Below are 20,756 nucleotides of genomic sequence, written 5' to 3'. Positions count from 1 at the left end.
AGAACGCCTGCCAGATGGATTTGATGTAGACACAGCCACTCCCATGGATTACTTTTGGCTGCTGTTCTCTCCGCAGCTGCTTCAGTCCATTGTGGGGCATACGAATGGTTACTTCGATTTGAAGATGGCACAGCCGGACTTACCAACAGACCTTAGATGGCAGAACACAACTGAAGAAGAGATGAGGGCATTCCTGGCCATCAACATCCTGATGGAAATCAACCAGCTCCCCAATGCCGAGATGTTCTGGTCGTCCAATCCCTTCATCAACAATGCTGGAATCACCAACACAATGAAATGCAACAGGTTCCAGAAGCTGGTGCAGTACTTCCACGTTGCTGACCGGTCGACTGAGCCAGGAAGGGGAGAGCCAGGATACGACAAACTCTTCAAGGTGCGACCTGTCATGGAGAGCGTCAGCCGGACATTCCAGGATATCTACATGCTCAACAAGGAGGTCTCCATTGACGAGGCCATGATTGCGTTTACTGGCCGCCTCAGCTTTAGACAGTATATGCCTGCCAAGTCAATCAAGAGGGGAATCAAGATGTGGATGCTCTGCGATGCCAGGACAGCCTTCCTTGCTCGTTTTGAGGTATACCTGGGGCGACAGAATAACCAGACGGAACACGGACTTGGCGACAACGTTGTGATGAGGCTAGTGGACCACATCTACCACTCCTTCCGCTGGTTGATCTTCGACAACTTCTTCACAGTTATACCTCTCATGAAGGAACTCCTGGAGAAGGGCCTCTACGCCTGCGGGACTGTCAGGGTCAACAGGAAGGGATTCCCGAGCCAGTTGAAGAAACCAGCAGAGGTACGACAGCGCGGAGACTTCAAGATCATGCAGATGGGCGACACCAACCTGACTGCCACAGTATGGAAGGACATGCGACTTGTTCACCACTTGGTCACGTTGAGGGACCCTACCGTCATTTTACCTGTACAGCGACGATGTGGAGTCAACGTCCTGCAGCTACAGTCGCCACACAGTGTGAACGTCTACAACATGTATATGGGTGGTGTCGACCTGCATGATCAGTACCGCGCTAAGAATGACGTTGGGAGCTGTTCCAAGAACTACTGGCGATACCTCTTCTGGTTTCTTCTGAACTGTTGCATAGTGAATGCCTTCATCATGTACAAACTGACGTCCCGCAGGAGAATCGGCTGGAAGCGGTTCACCCACCTTGATTTCGGTCTGGAACTTGTCCCGGAACTGGCTGGGGTGTTCTGCAAAAGAAAAGGTGCAGCACCGGAAGGCAGAGGGAGAGATGGCTTGGTGGAGCAGATGAACATGGGGGGGTGGCCATGTCATGTTCCGACTCTCCGACAAGACAAAGGCCTGCAAGTACCACACCTGATACCTGAAGCAGCGGAAGGAGATGAAGTTCGGGTGTCATACTTGCGGTGTCCACCTGTGTCAGGATGGTTGCTTCGCCAGATATCACAGTCTGTGATGAGTAATTTCACTTTTTAATTTCGTTTTTGGAAAAAAGTGTCATGCAATCAAGTAAAAGTTATCATGGACATTGTTGCTAAGGAAAGGACATTGGTTAGGACATTGCTACTGTATATATTGCAACTATATTTTCTGTATTCAGATTATTATATTTTTAAAACTAAGAAGTAAATGATTTATTTAATATTTTAAATTTTATAAGCCATGAATTATAAAAATTGATTTTATTTTATTTCATTTGTCATGTAGCATTATAATTAAACAAACTTAATAGTCAATAAGTTGTAAAAACACTTCTAACTTTTGTCTACAGAAGTCTCATATGTTTGCAAATTATAATTTATTACAACCTATAATTTTTAGCTAATGTATAAATACTGTTGTTGTGTTATGTAAATATATATGTTTATTGTTATGTAAATATTTATGTTATGTAAATATATATGTTTATTTTATTATTAAATGTGTAATATGAATATGCATTGCAATCATGTGTATTTGTAAATTCAACACTGAATAAATTCTGTTTTATCTGAAAAAGTATGTCTTCTTTGTTTGTTCAAACATTTCTTATGCGTTGTTTACAATACAGACTTAAAATTTATATGGTTGGAAGGAGAATTTATTTCTTTACAATCTTTACATTTACACAAATGATGTGAAATGAAAGGAACTAAGTGAAAATTAAGCTTAAACTAGACAGGCGTAACAGTTGAGAATTTTTCCAATATTTTTCCAATAACCCTATTGAGATGGTGTAGTCAGGCTTATCAGCTGTATATTGAGTCACTGTTATCAGAACAGCATGACTGGTATTGGCCTGGAGTGGCAAATCAGATATGGGGTCTATCAGGGAAAGGGTTAAAGTAAACTGACACTGTACAATGTTCTCACATGACAGTTTACATCGTGACGTAGTGATCAGGCTGGTCACTAGTCCCACAAAACTGTGTCGCAAAGAGCTTTTAGGGTTATACGTGGGACAAGGTTTTACAAGTTCACATAAGATTTTCTTAGTCATGTTATAAGTGGTAATTGTTGATCTTATATAAATAGTATATAATATATATGTATGTATCATATGTTTATATACTGATGCAGATTTGTTTGTAATTATAGTGTCAGAAAGTGACTTTGTTAAAACTAGTTAATCTACAAAATGGCAACAAGTTCTCAGTCTTCAGTTGAGCCCAGTTCTAATGAAGTGAAGGACTATATTTGTAATGCCTGTGAAGACCAGAATAATGCTGAGACCAGTGCTGATTTCTATTGTAAACAGTGTGAACGGTTTTATTGTGGAAACTGTATTCATCTGCATGGTAAATTGTTTGCAAAACATAATTCTATTGGAAGGGTTGATATAGATAAATGGCCAGTTTCAAAAAAGGTGGTGAATTTTCTACAAACTTGTGATGTTCATAAGGAACATAAAATTGACCAATTCTGCAACCTGCACAAACAGCTGTGCTGCCCTCAGTGTGTATCTGATCAACACAGGTATGTACTCTTCGGCTGTTTAGTGATTATAACAATATGATTACACAAATTATTATATACAGACAGTTAGGCATTTAAACCCATATTCATCATGATGTAAATCCAAAGAAAGAGTCTTAAATACAAAGTACATGTTCATGTTCAAATCAACTAACGGGTCTTTAAATTAAGAATAATGATTATGCTTATATAGGGAAATATATTTAAATGTTGAAACTCATCATTTCAAACAGCGAAAAAAATGCGAGAGGTATTAATAACTTTAACATTTTTCTGTAAAAGTATGTTTTAATGTTCATTTGATGTCATCATGTCCTTGAAATTTCCTGTTAAACACTTTACAATAGGATGACTCGTGATCAAAAGAAAACGAAAATAGAAAAAAATCAATGTTTACTTGTGGCTGGGCCAATTGGGAAATAATAATTTTCTGATTGCTCATGATATAAAATTAATTTTACCAAAGCAAAGAAATATCTTTTATTTCTGTTATGATTGATAATCAGTCAATAATACATTAAAACAATTGTTCTTATGCTTGGGTCTGACAATATGTTGCTATCTAAGGACAATTATTTTAAATCATTCTTCAGGAAATAAAAGAACAACATGAATTCAAAGTAAAATTGCAAATAGCTCATCGAAGTTAGGCCCTTAATGTTTATAACTTGTTTACCGTTTCTTGTTTATGTTTTTTTCGCTACTACTTTTTCTTATGGGGACTATAGGTTTAAACCCTACCGATCTTTATGTCGCTCCTCCTGTCCATCAGTCTGTATTTCCATTGAACTAGATCATGCAATGTCTCGGAAAGTAACTGAAAATACTTGCAAAAAAGTTAGTTTTTCCCAAGTAAGACCTACAATTTCCAAATTGAAGGTTTCCCCAAAATTATGTTTTGTAGATCTCAACATTTTGTTCATCTTCCATCCAGCTATATAAGTTTAACATTAGGGAATATAATACTCACAACACTTTTATTATCAATTTTTAAGCATTTTTCCGCACAAATCAACAATTTATTTTCATACGCTTTGTACCCATCTCTGCATAGCTTTTGTTGTTTATATTTAATTTAATAAAATCCAGTATTTCATTCTATTTATTAACAGCTAAATTATGGAAACGAAAAACTAAAAGTAACTCTGTTCAGGTATAAGAACCCAGGCCATTTGTTGAACAGCAACCTTTCCACTCCTATGGATAAATTATGTATGTGGCTCAACATTTTAAACATCAAAAGGGCTATAAAAAAGTCATCGCTCTATAAGACTGTTAACTACAACAGAAATTATGAAAGCTGTGTCAGTTCATACAAATTGAACTAGAAGTATTTTCATATAAATCAGGATGACAGGATTATGCATTTCCTAAGCAGTGTCCTGGTGAAGTTTCATAAACGCAGGGCAAATGTCTCATAGCTCATAATTATTTTACAAATGCTTTGAGACACAAACTAATAAACGTAAAGTTAATGTTTGTTATGATCGTCTAAAAGCTAACCCTTTTAGCTGAAAGTTTAGGACAGAATTTTGGAAGCTCCTTTCATCATATGTGTCATACATTAATTATGACCATTAACCAAAAGGAGTTGAGTATTTCACAAGCCAACGTCATCAATTACCAGGAATATGTGACCTTATAGCTTTCATGCAGCCAACATCATAACCTTCGAAAATAATGCAAACAATGCACATACTGATGTATGTTTGAACCTACTGTTAGCATTGTTGTAACCGTTATAACTGATGTTGTTGCAAATGTTTTGGGGATACCCCTGTGATAGCCAGCAGTAAATTGTGGCTGTTACATGCTCGAATCTACTGTTGGCGTTGCAGTTACTTTTATGCTGAAGAGGTTTCAAACTTTCTGTCATCATTATGAATATTGGGTTCAATTAAAGGACTCCTAATTTATCTGTGAACTTTTTAATATATTTAATATGGATGTGGGCACAAGGAATTACCATGACCTACGTATCAAAGCATTTTTAGCTAATTTAAAAAAAACAATTTTGAGCTATTGTCATCACATGAGCGTCGGTATTGGCGGCGGCGTCTGCTCCGGCATCCGCTTAAGTTTTGTGTTTAAGTCCATTTTTATACGCCCGTCTATGACGGGACGTATTATGGTATACCCCGCGTCCGTCCGTCCGTCCGTCTGTTAATGTCGTACGCTACGTCAAATATCCTTTGACAGATTTTCTTCAAATTTTAACACAATCTTAATATTGATAAACCCTGATCCCCTTTCGTTTTTGACGGAATTCTGAATTGTCGTTCCAGAGTTATGGGACTTTGTTCGTCAAAATTTCGTGATTTCATTGAATGTCCTACTGTAGCTCAAATATCCTTCGATGGATTTTTTTCAAATTTCAACACAATCTTAATATTGATAAACCCTGATCCCCTTTCGTTTTTGACGGAATTCTGAATTGTCGTTCCAGAGTTATGGGACTTTGTTCGTCAAAATTTCGTGATTTCATTGAATGTCCTACTGTAGCTCAAATATCCTTCGATGGATTTTTTTCAAATTTCAACACAATCTTAATATTGATAAACCCTGATCCCCTTTCGTTTTTGACGGAATTCTGAATTGTCGTTCCAGAGTTATGGGACTTTGTTCGTCAAAATTTCGTGATTTCATTGAATGTCCTACTGTAGCTCAAATATCCTTCGATGGATTTTTTTCAAATTTCAACACAATCTTAATATTGATAAACCCTGATCCCCTTTCGTTTTTGACGGAATTCTGAATTGTCGTTCCAGAGTTATGGGACTTTGTTCGTCAAAATTTCGTGATTTCATTGAATGTCCTACTGTACCTCAAATATCCTTCAATGGATTTTTTTTTTTTTTTTTTTAGTATCCCTGAAAAATTGAACAAGGTGAGCTTTTTTCTATTCCGATTGTACACTACCACTTACCCATCTACATTTCTCTTTTATTATTGGTCAAAATATCTATAACAGGTTTACTTCAACTCCATATCCTCTAAAGAAATGCATACATATACTCAAAAAAAGATATGGTATGAATGTCAAGGAGACGGCGCTCCATGCTCATGTACTTATAAAATAAACCATGTATTCAAATACAAATAAACTGAAGTAAAAAAATGATTCAAAGGGTTATTTATTACCTTACTACTTCATTGGCGAACGACGGGCGTATCATGCGCTCATGGCGCAGCTGTTTATTCTCATAAAGTATCAAAGCTATTGCATTCAAACATGGCACACTTACTAACTATCATGAGGGGACTGGGCAGGCAAAGTAATGTAACTCTGACTGGCATTTTCACAGAATTATGACCCCTTTTATACTTACATAATTGAAAATTTGGTTTAGTTTTGTGTTTAGGTCCACTTTATGCCTAAAGAATCAAAGCTATTGCTTTCATTCTTGCAATACTTACTAACTATCATAAGCGGAATGTGCAGGCAAAGTTATGTAACTCTGACAGGCATTTTGACATTATTATTGCCCTTTTTTGACTTAGTAACTTTGAATATTTGGTTAAATTTTGAGTTTAGATCCACTTTACTTCTCAAGCATCAAGGCTTTTGCTTTCAAACTTCAAGTACTTTCTTAGTATCATGAGGGTTCTGTACCTGGCAAATTTAATTTGACCTTGACCTTTGAATGACATTGACTCTCAAGGTTTATGTATTAAATTTTGCTAAAATTACCATACTTTTGTTATTTATGATCAGCCTTGATTCATACCATAACAAAACTACACTTACCTGACATACAGTACAGCCAAAGCGGAACAAACGTATTTCGCGATCCGCGGCGGCAAGGCGAAACGAGTCGATGCCGCGTCAGTCGTTGAAGCCGCGTCAGTATGCGACAGCAAGTCACATTTCGCTGCGAAACTTCGCATCTGTCCGCCTAGGCAAGCCACTATCCGCGACATGATGCGGAGTCGATGCGCATCATGAAATAAAAAATCTTTTTAAAATTATTTGTTACATGTAGTTACATATACATGTAAGCATAGTTAATGTGTCTGGCCAATTAAGTTTGTTTCCCGCCTGTAGTGTATGTATTTCACACATAAACAAGGTCACGTAATTATGTTTTCGCACATACAAGTGGTCAAGGCTCCAGCATTATTATATGGTGGATTTATAAATTAATTGCATGTTGATTTTGCTATTATATTTAAGCTGAGAAAATTAGCAGTTTGAAGCCACATCAATAATCAAGACAGTGACGACGTATTTGTTGTTTTGATAATTATCAGCTTATTATAACTATTGTGTGAATATGCGTATATAAACACGTTTTATTTTGTTCATATTATACAGTTCATATCGCTACTAATTACCCGATAATCTCGTATATTCAAGTTTAAAATTGGTAAATATTGACAATACAGATATAGAGATGATGAAATAACGTCTAATCGGGGCGTTATTTTTCCCACTGAAAACGCGATTTACGCCTGACGTGATGTTCATGTATTTATACAACACAAAATACATCCAAACTTTCCAAACGACGTTCTACATGTCTGCATAATTTTCGCGCGCTTTTAATGAAACAAAGGATATTTTAGCACTGTTTATTTGACGCTAGAATTTGCCAAAGGTCGCGTTAGCATTCAAATTCGGCAGTGTGTTTCGGATTACAAATATAATAATAATAATCGAACGAAACATTAACAGTTGCGCGTAATTAATTCTACGCTAAACATACATGTGTGTTCATGTAGGTTGATATCTTTTCACTCGATCCGCCGCATACGTTTGCGGAGGATTTACTTCGCGAAAGTACGCGAGGTTAATACAGACTCGGCGTCGTTGCGCGGATCGATGCCGTGTGCCACGGCGACACGCCGCGTGAACACACGATTCGGCCGCCGCGTACTAATAATCTGGCCCCCCCCCCATTTTTTCCTTTTTTTGTTATATTTTGAAAAATCATCTAATAAATGACAACACTCCCACACTATAACCTCTCAACCCCCGACACCCCCCCCCCCCCCCCCCAAATTTTTTTAGCTCGGCTATTTTCGGAGAAAAGGTATTGTCATAGCCTCCTCGTCGTCCGCCATCCGGACGTCGTGCTAAAACCTTAACATAAGCTCTTAAATTAAAGTGCTTCCACCTACAACTTCATATGTACATGCACCTTGATGAGTTCTACACGCCACACTGTGACCTCTAATATAAAACTTTAACTTTGCCGCTACCAACATAGTGCTTCCACCTACAACTTTGAAACTTCATCATGCACCTTGATGACTTCTACACGCTACACTCATTTTTGGGTCACTATAGGACAAAGGTCAAGGTCCCTGTGACCTCTTATATAAAACTTTAACTATGCCATTGATATTATAGTGTTACCACCTATAACTTTGAAACTTCATATGTACATGCACCTCGATGACTTCTAAACGCCACATCCATTTTTGGGTCACTATATATGGTCAAAGGTAAAGGTCACTGAGACCTCTATATATAACTTTAACTTTGCCTCGAACATCACAGTGCTTCCACCTTCAACTTTGAAAAAAATCATATGAAGATGTACCTTGATGCGTTCTACATGCCACACCCATTTTGGGTCACTAGGTCAAAGGTCAAGGTCACTTTGTCCTCTAAAAAAACAACAACAACATTTTCTGACAAGCTTTCGCAGTCGGGATTAGCCCGTGTCCTTTATAATCACCCTTCAGAAAAACATGATGTACGAAACTGGATTTCAATTCAAACATTACAGACCTTAACTTCATAATCGTATGCTCACGTATGGGACTTCATTTAGCTAAGTCGTTATTCACACATACATTCCTAGCTGTCAATGAAATTGCATTACAATTTTCACCACAAAGTATTCTTAAATGATAAATGCAGTGTGTTTTATTCAGCAAAACATAAAACAAACATAATAGTATCTTTACCGGTAAATGAATGTGAGCAAAAAATATTGCGGTCATGTTTCAGTCAATATTTTGACTATATAATTGAATTTGTAAGAATTACTAAGTGTGTTCTATTTTAGTATAGGGGTCAGTGTGCCCAGTGTGTCATACAAATCAACCCAAAGCTTTGAAACACATGTACAATAATATTAACTGCTTTTTGTACTAAAATTGTGCAACCTTTATCTGTATATCATATGTAAGGGCAAAGTACAAATAGTTTAATCATCCCATGTTCTATTAATGGAAAACCAATAGATAAAGTCTGATACTATTTAAATTATCTTACATTCACTTCACATTTATTTATGATCTCGTCGTAAAATCACCTGACATGAATAAACAGTTTAACTATTATAACATCCACAGGACATTTTGGGTTATTGTCCTCATAATCGTAGAAACATATTAGTTCAGATTGTTGACGTTAAATATTTATCTCAAACTATACAATATGGGATTGAATTTATCAGCTTAGTTAGGTATGAAAAGTATTTGTACTGTGATTTTACAGTACAGCCAAAGCGGCACAAACATAATCCGCGGCTACGCCACGGCCAGATTATTAGTCCGCGGCGGCCGAATCGTGTGTTCACGCGGCATATCGCCGTGGCACTCGGCATCGATCCGCGCAACGACGCCGAGTCTGTATTAACCACGCGTACTTTCGCGGAGTAAATCCGCCGCATACGTACGCGGCGGATCGAGTGAAAAGATATCCACCTACATGTACATACATGTATGTGTAGCGTAGAATTAATTACGCGCAACTGTTTCTGATTCGTTCGATTATCATTGTTAAATTTGTAATCCGAAACACACTTCCAAATTTTAATGCTAACGCGTCCTTTGGCAAATTCTAGCGTCAAATAAACAGTGCTAAAATATCCTTTGTTTCATAAAAAGCGCGCGAAAATTATGCAGACATGTAGAATGTTGTTTGGAAAGTTTGGGTGTATTTTGTGTTGTATAAATACATGAACATCACGTCAGGCGTAAATCGCGTGTTCAGTGGAGAAAAAAAACGCCCCGATTAGACGTTATTTCATCATCTCTATAAATAGTAACAAATGCCAAAATGTATTTGATACATAAGGAAATATCGAGAATGTTTGTGTATCGTAAATATTTACCAGCATTTGCTTTAAAACTGGAATATACGGGATTATCGGGTAATTAGTAGCGATATTAACTGTATAATATGAACAAAATAAAACGTGTTTATATACGCATATTCAAACAATAGTTATAATAAGCTGATAATTAACAAAACTACAAATACCTCGTCACCGTCTTGATTATTGATGTGGCTTCAAACTGCTAATTTTCTCAGCTAAAATATAATAGTGGAATCAACATGCAATTAATTTATAAATCCACCATATGCTGGAGCCTTGACCACTTGTATGTGCGAAAACATAATTACGTGACATTGTTTATTTGTGAAATACATACGCTACGGGCGGGAAACAAACTTAATAATTGGCCAGACACATTAACTATGCTTACATGTATATGCTTATACAATCCGCGCACAATAAATTTATTATGATTTTAATTATTATTATAATTGTTAAAATTTGTTAACTACATGTAACTAATAATTAAAAAAAATAATATTTCATGATCGCATCGACTCGGCATCATGTCGCGGACCGCGGCATGCCTCGGCGGACAGATGCGAAGTTTCGCGGCGAAATGCGACTTGCCGCCGCATACTGACGCGGCTTCAACGACTGACGCGGCATCGACTCGTTTCGCCTTGCCGCCGCGGATCGCGAAATACGTTTGTTCCGCTTTGGCTGTACTGTACAAGATCTGATTTGATTGCGGTGTATGCGGTCGGTACATGTAAAATTAAGGGCCCGTAAATGTTTTGATAGCATGATTCATTTCATTCAAACCCAACAAACAAACAATTGTCAGCTCAATTGGAGCAGTTGATCATCTATTGCAGAAAAATAGTATATGATGCAAACTGATGATCGCTAAACCTTTGCTGACAAGAAATTCACCGCTTGGACCGACAGACTCACATTTTCCCAAAGACTGAGAAATCACATCCGACGCAAACATTTAAGGGGTCGAGAAAATAACATATAAATAAGCCATTTTCTGGGGTCCTATAGCATCTGACATGACCTACACTGACATGATGCTACATTTATACTGAGTTTACCCTATAAAAGACAGAATATGTCCAAAAGATAAATATTTTGAGTTAAAGCACATACAGGATTTTAAATGGTGTTTTTACAAATGATTATGACCTCATCTTTCCAACCATGCATACTTAAATATAAGAAAGTATGGTCATGCCGTTAATTGAAATAAAACTTTACACTCTCTTTATAGAAAGACATAATTTATTTGAATATATGTAACTTAATGTTTTTCTCAGGGAGTTTTCTCATATTGTGTCGTGTTTATAGAAATCAAGAGTGTATACATCCAATAATTATTGATATTGTATAAAAACATCATTGAGTGTATTTTAAATCTACACTTTATATATTTAAACATACTTGATCAATAAACAAAAATGAGTATGTCTTGAGTAGTTTGTCGTCACATTGGTATCAGGTTGTTTAGCTCTCAACTAGTTTCGCCCTAGGTCGTTTTGCTTTTTAGCTCACCTATTTTTTGAAAAAAAAAAGAGCTATTGTCATCACCTTGGTGTCGGCGTCCGGTTAAGTTTTGCGTTTAGATATTCTTTTTTCATAAATGTATCAATGCTATTGCATTCAAACTTGGTACACTTACTTACTATCATGAGGGGACTGGGCAGGCAAAGTTAGATAACTCTGGCTTGCATTTTGGCAGAATTATGTGCCCTTTGTATACTTAGAAAATTGAAAATTTTGGTTAAGTTTTGTGTTTAGGTCCATTTTATTCCTTAAGTATCAAAGCTATTGCTTTCATACTTGCAATACTTACTAACTATCATAAGGGGACTGTGCAGGCAAAGTAATGTAACTCTTACTGGCATTTTGACAGAATTATGTGCCCTTTTTATACTTAGAAAATTGAAAATTTGGTTAAGTTTTGTGTTTAGGTCCACTTTTTTCCTAAAGTATCAAAGCTATTGCTTTCATACTTGCAACATTTACTATCGTAAGGGGACTTTGCAGACAAAGTTATGAAACTGTGACTGGCATTTTGAAGGAATTATGGGCCCTTTATACTTGAAAATTTGGTTAAGTTTTGTGTTTTGGTCAACTTTATTTGAATTGCGTAATAAGGCAAATATGCTTGTTTTATATATAGCCCTGGGACATGTTTAGGCCCCTGAAGTAGGGCACATATTAGTCACACTGTAAGTCCATGCCTGACTTCTTGTGTGTGTGTGTGTGAGTATTCTGTCTGAAATTAATATCATTTCTGTAATTTTTGCATTCCTAAAAAGATTTTAATGCCACTTCATATTTTATATTTCCCTGACTACCGGACAATCAGGGATCATATTTTTTTCGGTTTTGTCGGTCCTAGACCGATTGGGGCCATGAAAGACCGATTGAAAATCCCAAACGGTCGGTCCGATTCTGTTCGCTATTAAAATTCCCATGTCATGAAATTGATTACACAGTGTACATGCTAACACACCTTAATGACGTTCTTATCTCGATAAGGTGTGATAAACCATCCGCTGCAGTCTCTAAACCGGTCAGGACCGGTTTATTGCACGTCAGACCAAAAATCAAAAACTTGTGAACAGCGGATTAAAGACGCATCAGAAAGACGCGTGTGAATGCACGCGCTGTAACTAAACAAAACATGCCGATGCATTTTCCACCAGCGTAATAATCCGGTAATATAATTATGAATGAAAATCGCGGATCTGATCGACAGAACAGCCGAAAGTATTTTTATGGGCGGAACTTCACATAAAATAGTACACAAGAAAAATAATATACATTGAATAAATCTTTAATAAAACCGTGTTAGAATCGAAATAATTCGTGTACTTTAAACTTTGTTGTTGAATAACTCACGACCGGAAAATTAGATGCGTTGTTTCAAATGCTTCGCTCTCGTGATTAAATCCCTACGCATCTAAACTATCGGCCGTGGGTTAGTTATTTGACAACAAATTATTTCTTAATTATTTTGTTTGTTGTTGTCAGTAGCCAACCTACGCACAGACATTTGTTTGGTTCAGTGCATGTTTGTAAGCTTTTATCGAGTCGACAACAATTTAAAACATCGGTATAGACTTACACAGATTAATAATATTGACAACGATGAAAAAAGTCTGATAAAACAGCACACGAAACAACAATGAAATACCAAATGATAAAACCAGTTGAGATATCTCGTTCCGTTAAAAAAAAATGTCTAAGGAAATTTTACTTGAACATGTATTATACCACCTTTATGAATGGCAAAATCAATGGTATATATTTTAACGTCATTTGTCATGATTTCGGATATACATTTTCGGATACTTTCCCCATTTATATCCGGACCGATTGATGTTGCGGGAAAATATGATCCCTGCAGACAATGTGTCAATCAAAATGCATGCTCTAGGTTAAAGTGTCTTATTTGTAACATAAACATGCCTGGGAGGATTTTTATTAAACTTAGGAATATTATCTTCCTCAACCATACCGAGTCACTCATTAATACATAAGGCAAACAATTTAGCAATTTAAACAGCTTTATGGAAAACAAATTAATGTTCTTTGGTTGAACAAGTTTCTATGATGTTTTAAAACTTATCAATATTCCGCACAAAATTTTAAATAGCTCAGCAAATGAGATATACTCCTTAAAGAAAATTCCTCTGTGTGAAATAGACATGCTCAAAAAAATATCGTCAACCATTAATTTGTATTATATATCCTTTAAGCTGAAGAATTTTTAATATGATATTTAAGCAAATTAGCCAATGCATGGTTTATTTAAACCATTCCAATAAGCATTGGAAGCTTATTAGCCGGATTTTTTTCGAAAAAATCTCGGCTTATAGATTGATGATGTCGGGCGGGGCGGGCGGGCGGGGTGGCGGGGTGGCGGGGTGGCGGGGTGGGCGGGGTGGCGGCGTGCTCGAAAATGTTAAAGTTCTTATTTCATGGTATAACTTTGGTATGCTTGGACCTAGAGTCTTCAAACTTGACATGAAGGTTGGCCAGGATTAACAGATGACCACTGGTCATTTCAAGGTCATTCATTTGAAGGTCAAGGTCACTGTGACCTTCAATATAAAAAATGTTAAAGTTGTTATAACTTTGGTATGCTTGGACCTAGAGTCTTGAAACTTGACATGAAGGTTGGCCATAACTAGTTAGTAACCACTGGTCATTTCAAGGTCATTCATTTGAAGGTCAAGGTCACTGTGACCTTGAATGTAAAAATGTTAAAGTTCTTATTTCATGGTATAACTTTGGTATGCTTGGACCTAGAGTCTTCAAACTTGACATGAAGGTTGGCCAGGATTAACAGATGACCACTGGTCATTTCAAGGTCATTCATTTGAAGGTGAAGGTCACTGTGACCTTCAATATAAAAATGTTTAAGTTGTTATAACTTTGGTATGCTTGGACCTAGAGTCTTGAAACTTGACATGAAGGTTGGCCAGAACTAGTAAGTAACCACTGGACATTTCAAGGTCATTCATTTGAAGGTCAAGGTCACTGTGACCTTGAATGTAAAAATGTTAAAGTTGTTATAACTTTGGTATGCTTGGACCTAGAGTCTTGAAACTTGACATGAAGGTTGGCCAGAACTAGTAAGTAACCACTGGACATTTCAAGGTCATTCATTTGAAGGTCAAGGTCACTGTGACCTTGAATGTAAAAATGTTAAAGTTCTTATTTCATGTTATAACTTTGGTATGCTTGTACCTAGAGTCTTCAAACTTGAAATAAAGATTGGCCAGTACTAGAAGATGACCACTGGTCATTTCAATGTCATTCATTTGAAGGTCAAGGTCACTGTGACCTTAAATGTTAAAATGTTAAAATTGTTATAACTTTGGTATGCTTGGACATAGAGTCTTCAAACTTGACATGAAGGTTTGCAAGCACACTTAGATGACCACTGGTACTTACATTTCATTTTGACCTTTGAACAATATTTCAGTAATTTAAGTATTGCATTGACAAAAACACGAAAGGTACTTTCCTGTCATTTAAATCAAAAATCCGGCTTCAATGCGGTCATCTCCGACCGCGGAACTCTTGTCAACAAATTATTTTTATTACTTTTTGTGCACTTTGCATGTCAGATTTGTGTGAAATAGAAGTTTTGATATTGGCATTCTTGAATTACTTTAATTTTAATTCAAAACTTACACAACTTTTAAAATCAATGTTATAAGTTCCTATATATGTATTTAAGTTTCGCTTGATTTGTCATTGTCTGCTCGGGTACTACTTACATGTACCCTGGGTACTCTTAATAATAATTAAATGTACCCCGCGTACCCAAAATATACTAACACGTATCCGGTCAATTCAGACTGTACCCGAGATGCATTCCCGCCTAAAATCCAATGTCGTCAAAATGCTTTTTGAGCAGGAGTTTCGATAATATAAAGGTCATTTTACAGAATATTGGCATAAATATGAATTTAATTAATATGAAAAAAAAGGCCAACAAAGTCCAGTTTAGCGTGAGGTTACGTTTCAGTATAGTTTCCGTACCCAGGGTACATTTTAGTATACTAAGGAATGTCCGGGGTAAATTTTAGTAGTACCCGAGCCGAAAATGACCAATGGAGCTTAAGTGTCCCTTCGAATAATTGGTTTGTATACATTAATGCTGTGCACATGCCCATCATGGGTTGGTCTGTAGGTCGGTATGTAGACTATTTTTGTTCTTCTTATATCTGGTGAATGCAGTGGTGTACAATCTTGCAAATTATTATGTTGGTTATTAGTGAAAACCTGAATGCACTTGTTAATGTTTAGGTCAACATGTCAAAGGTCAGTGTCACAAGGTTTAGTGATTTCTTTGGTGGAAAGTAATAAACATATAAAGTTTAAGGGCAAGGTCACATGATCTGGTATCATAATATTAGTTTGCACACAAAAAACAGAGAACGTGTTCATGTTAGAAAATATTGAACAATATTTGTGATGTAATCAGAGAACTTGTTCATGTTAGAAAATATTGAACAATATTTGTGATGTTGGCCTTCACTAACTACATGCCTTATACATTGTTAAATTTCTGTCCTTTTATCAATATGCATTCAAACTCACTGCATTTAGTCTGGCCTATCAATCTGTTTAACATGATCTAATTTCCAATTCAATATCTTCTTTGCCACAATTGGAAATGTAATATATTCAATACCCACGTGACCCAATAGTCCCATTACAGTTTACATAGTAACACAGTCTGTTTACTGCTTACAATTGATTGTCATTTGACAGTTTATTTTGTTTCTGTTCAGTTCAAAATACTTGATGGCTTAACCATTTTATGTTTAACTGGATTTTTGTTCAGGACATAATTTGTGATTGCTTGACTTTTTAATAAAAGATTTAAATTATGTCTTTTCTGAACTAGTTATTCGTATTCACAGAGGTACTGTGAAATTAAGAATTTTCCTGAACGTTTTGTTTGCTTAAAATGTCAATTGTCAAAATGGCGGACTTGTATATGTCTTCTCATGCCAAAGGCTCTTACGAGGTTAAGGATTTTATTTGTTCGTCATGCAAAGAGCAAGCAAATGCAGATTTTTACTGCAAAACAATTGTTTGAAATTTTATTGTGGGAAATGTATTCAGTTGCATGATAAGTGGTTTAAAAAACATTCAGCGTATGGAAGGAATGACATGAACAAATGGCCAGTTTCGAAACAGGTGGAGGAATTTCTATTGAAGTGTCAAGCGCACAAGGACGACAAAATTGAAATGTTATGTGATGACCACAGTCAGTTGTGCTGCACAAAGTGTGCCTTAAATGATCACAGGTATTTCTAAATACTTTGGCACATAGATGTGTTTAGAAATCAATGAACTATATAATGTCACAATTTTAATGAGAATTAAGTATTGTCAAGTTTGCAATTTTGATTTATCGTACACATTTTTTCCTGATTTTTTTGTGAAACGTATCAAATACTATGAATTTTTACGACTACACTTTCTTTCAATTTTTGAAAATGACTTATGAAATTAATTTGAAATTGTGTCTTTTCTGGACTTGTTATTTGTATTCACAGAAATACTGTATAATTAAGACATTTCCTGAACTTCTTATTCATGGGAGTTTAATATTTCCTGTGATGGCATTTATAACCTGTGTCCTTAATAATCATGCATCAGAAAAACAAGAAGTGTGAAGGTGGGTTTCAATTCAAACAGTACAGAACTAAATTTTAGTATAAATGCTCAGTTATGGGAGGTCTTTTAACTTGGAGTTATTATAGAATAGATTTACATTATACACTGGGTTCTTTGTCCAAAGTAGAGCTCATGTTTGATATATGATTGTATTGTTTTAACTTGTAAAACAAAGTGCATTCAACACAAATTATGAGCTCTATAATCACTGTCAGACCAGTTACACTGCATGAGCAATTCTCACAAGCCATTTTTAGACAAGACTACCTTTATGTGTACTAGAATTCTTGTCTAGTGTTTTGTTGCCAATATTGAAGAAATCTCTATCCAGCTGCAATAAGAAATTTAAAAGCTGTCAAGAAACTACTTATGATTACCTACAGTACAGCCAAAGCGGAACAAACGTATTTCGCGATCCGCGGCGGCAAGGCGAAACGAGTCGATGCCACAACAGTCGTTGAAGCCACGTCAGTATGCGGCGGCAAGTCGCATTTCGCCGCGAAACTTCGCATCTGTCGGCCGAGGCATGCCGTGATCCGTGACATGATGCCGAATCGATGCGCATCATGAAATAAAAAATCTTTTTAAAATTATTAGTTACATGTAATTAACAAATTTTGAAAGAACAATTATAATAATTAAAATCACAATACATTTATTGTGCGCGGATTAGCATATACATGTAAGCATAGTTAATGTGTCTGGCCAATTAAGTTTGTTTCCCGCCCGTAGTGTATGTATTTCACACATAAACAAGGTCACGTAATTATGTTTTCGCACATACAAGTGGTCAAGGCTCCAGCATATGGTGGATTTATAAATTAATTGCATGTTGATTTTGCTATTATATTTAAGCTGAGAAAATAAGCAGTTTGAAGCAAAATCAATAATCAAGACGGTGATGACGTATTTGTTGTTTTTTAATTATCAGCTTATTATAACGATTGTTTAAATATGCGTATATAAACACGTTTATTTTGTTCATATTACAGTTAATATCGCTACTAATTACCCGATAATCCTGTATATTCCAGTTTTAAAGCAAATGCTGGTAAATATTTACGATACACAAACATTCTCGATATTTCCTTAAGTATCAAATACATTTTGGCATTTGTTTCTATTTATAGAGATGATGAAATAACGTCTTATCTGGGCGTTTTTTTTCCCACTGAACACGCAATTTACGCCTGACGTGATGTTTATGTATTTATACAACACAAAATACACCCAAACTTTCCCAACGACGTTCTACATGTCTGCATAATTTTCGCGCACTTTTTATGATACAAAGGATATTTTAGCACTGTTTATTTGACGCTAGAATTTGCCAAAGGTCGCGTTAGCATTAAAATTTGGAAGTGTGTTTGGGATTACAAATTTAATAATGATAATCGAACGAAACATTAACAGTTGCGCGTAATTAATTCTACGCTACACTGTAAATACATGTATGTACATGTAGGTGGATATCTTTTCACTCGATCCGCCGCGTACATTGCGGAGGATTTACTCCGCGAAAGTTCGCGAGGTTAATACAGACTCGGCGTCGTTACGCGGATCGATGCCGAGTGCCACGGCAATAAGCTGCGTGAACACACGATTCGGCCGCCGCGTTATAATAATCTGGCCGTGGCGTAGCCGCGGATTATGTTTGTGCCGTGTTGGCTGTACTGTGGATTACTTCGATTACCTAGAAAAAGTGATTGCCTGGTTTAAGAGCTCTATATATTGTTATGCCCCCCTTCAAAGAAGAGGGGGTATATTGTTTTGCACATGTCGGTCCGTATGTCCGTCCACCAGATGGTTTCCGGATGATTACTCAAGAACGCTTAGGCCTAGGATTATGAAACTTCATAGGTACATTGATCATGACTGGCCAATGACCCCTATTGATTTTAAGGTCACTAGGTCAAAGGTCAAGGTCACGACCCGAAATAGTAAAATGGTTTCCGGATGATAACTCAAAACGCTTATGCCTAGGATCATGAAACTTCATAGGTACATTGATCATGACTTGCAGAAGATCCCTGTTGATTTTCAGGTAACTAGGTCAAAGGTCGAGGCCATGAACTTGTCATTAGTGCATACAATTTACTGTACTCCTAGTGAGCATATATGTCATAGCCTTGTCATAGTAGTGGGTAATATCAAAACATAAATTCATTCAACATCTTTGAAAACCCCAGCTTTTACCTTAAATGACCTTTACATAACACCAACAAACCGGAATAAATACACTCCATTCATTCCATTGGCTGATTTGAACAGTATCCCCCAGAACATTGGCAACATAACCACATCTGTAGTATCGGATGAAACACTAATCAGAGTAGGGAAATGCTGACTTCTGTTTTCATATTCATTTTGGCCCACTAAAGGTTAGGCATTATAGATAAATTTTGTCTCCAATACGTTCAGGGTCCATGCTTGGTCAGTAAATTGTCAGGGGAAGACTGTACTATTAATAAATACCTCATGTTGGTAATACAATATTGCTTTTTAAGATATCAAATAAAGATCCCATGAATTTTATGGAAATAAATTATTGAAAACCTAAAATATATTGGTAAATGTTGTTTGTCTTGCATTTGTCTTTCAATTACCAAAATAATATAGTTTGCATGCTAGATCTGAAATCATTGAATAAATGTCTAGCCACACATAGGTGACGTACATGTACGCACTCAGTCTGTTTAAAAATCTTTCCTGTAATCCAGAATAGGCAACTGACATTTGCCATTTTTAGCTCCACTGGCCAAAGGCCAGCGGGGCTTATGTCATGGTGCTGTGTCCGTCGTGCGTGCGTTAACTTTTTCTTAAAACATCTTCTTCTCCTAAACTACTGGTCCAATTCTGATGAAATTTCTCAGGAATGTTCCTGGGGTGCACCTCTTTCAAATTTGTTCAAATTATGCCCCTGGGGTCAAATTTGACCCTGCCCCGGGGGTAACAAAAAATGAAAATTTGCTTATATAAGGCCTATTTTGTGAAAACTTTCAAAATCTTCTCGTCAATAACCGTTGGGCCTAGGCAGTGTTCTGCCATGAATCTTTACTGTTGGGGACAGGGACCCATTAGGGTTTAAAAAGTGGGGACAAAAAGGAAAAATCTGGGGACACCGTAATATATTTGTAGCAGAATTAAATTTTCTGAAACTAATTACCTTTTTCTTGCACAATTAAATTTGCTTGATTTCTTCGTACTGTGAGCCAGTCCACAGGATGTAACATTCTAATTCAAACTTGAACATTTTTTAAACTTTTTAAAACTGTCAAACAATTGTCAACATATTTATAAAACTTTGAACAGATTTATAGTCATTGGACTCAGCATTGCGTGTCAAAGTCCTTGTTCGATATTAAGAATTACTGATAGTAAAGGCGTTTTCTTTTTTGTGCTTTATGCACAAACTGCATGTCATTTTGTTAATGTCAAACAGTGACAAAGACAATTTTCAAAGACAATTTGCTTGGAATGTACATTTAGGGGCAGACTTTTTTGTCATTGCTAAACGATGTTGGGACTTGGGAAGACTCTGTTGGAATGTTGTTATTATT

General features: G+C 36.4%; 2 protein-coding genes across 4 annotated transcripts in view; both read left to right on the top strand.

Moving 5' to 3' along the window:
* Positions 1–80: 80 nt before the first annotated feature.
* Positions 81–1,658, top strand: LOC127880596 (piggyBac transposable element-derived protein 4-like). Its single transcript, XM_052427917.1, has one exon. It carries the CDS (start codon positions 125–127, stop codon positions 1,481–1,483), a length of 1,359 nt encoding a protein of 452 aa, XP_052283877.1. The 5' UTR covers positions 81–124; the 3' UTR covers positions 1,484–1,658.
* Positions 1,659–2,360: 702 nt separating this feature from the next.
* The window catches only part of LOC127880592 (uncharacterized), a 232,727-nt gene continuing 214,331 nt past the window's right edge, over positions 2,361–20,756 (top strand). For 2 of the 3 annotated variants that reach the window (XM_052427909.1, XM_052427910.1), the window contains exon 1: positions 2,361–2,962. In XM_052427909.1, coding sequence (XP_052283869.1) covers positions 2,625–2,962 — 338 coding nt within the window. In that variant the 5' untranslated portion in view covers positions 2,361–2,624. Of the gene's footprint in view, positions 2,963–16,615; positions 16,824–20,756 lie in introns of those variants that run through there. The other variant, XM_052427911.1, reaches the window with a different exon arrangement.

Source organism: Dreissena polymorpha, chromosome 5, assembly GCF_020536995.1.
Source record: "Dreissena polymorpha isolate Duluth1 chromosome 5, UMN_Dpol_1.0, whole genome shotgun sequence".
NCBI classification, from domain to species: Eukaryota; Metazoa; Mollusca; class Bivalvia; order Myida; family Dreissenidae; genus Dreissena; species Dreissena polymorpha.
The sequence above is the reverse complement of the archived record's forward strand: the minus strand, read 5'-3'. Positions and strand labels throughout refer to the sequence as shown.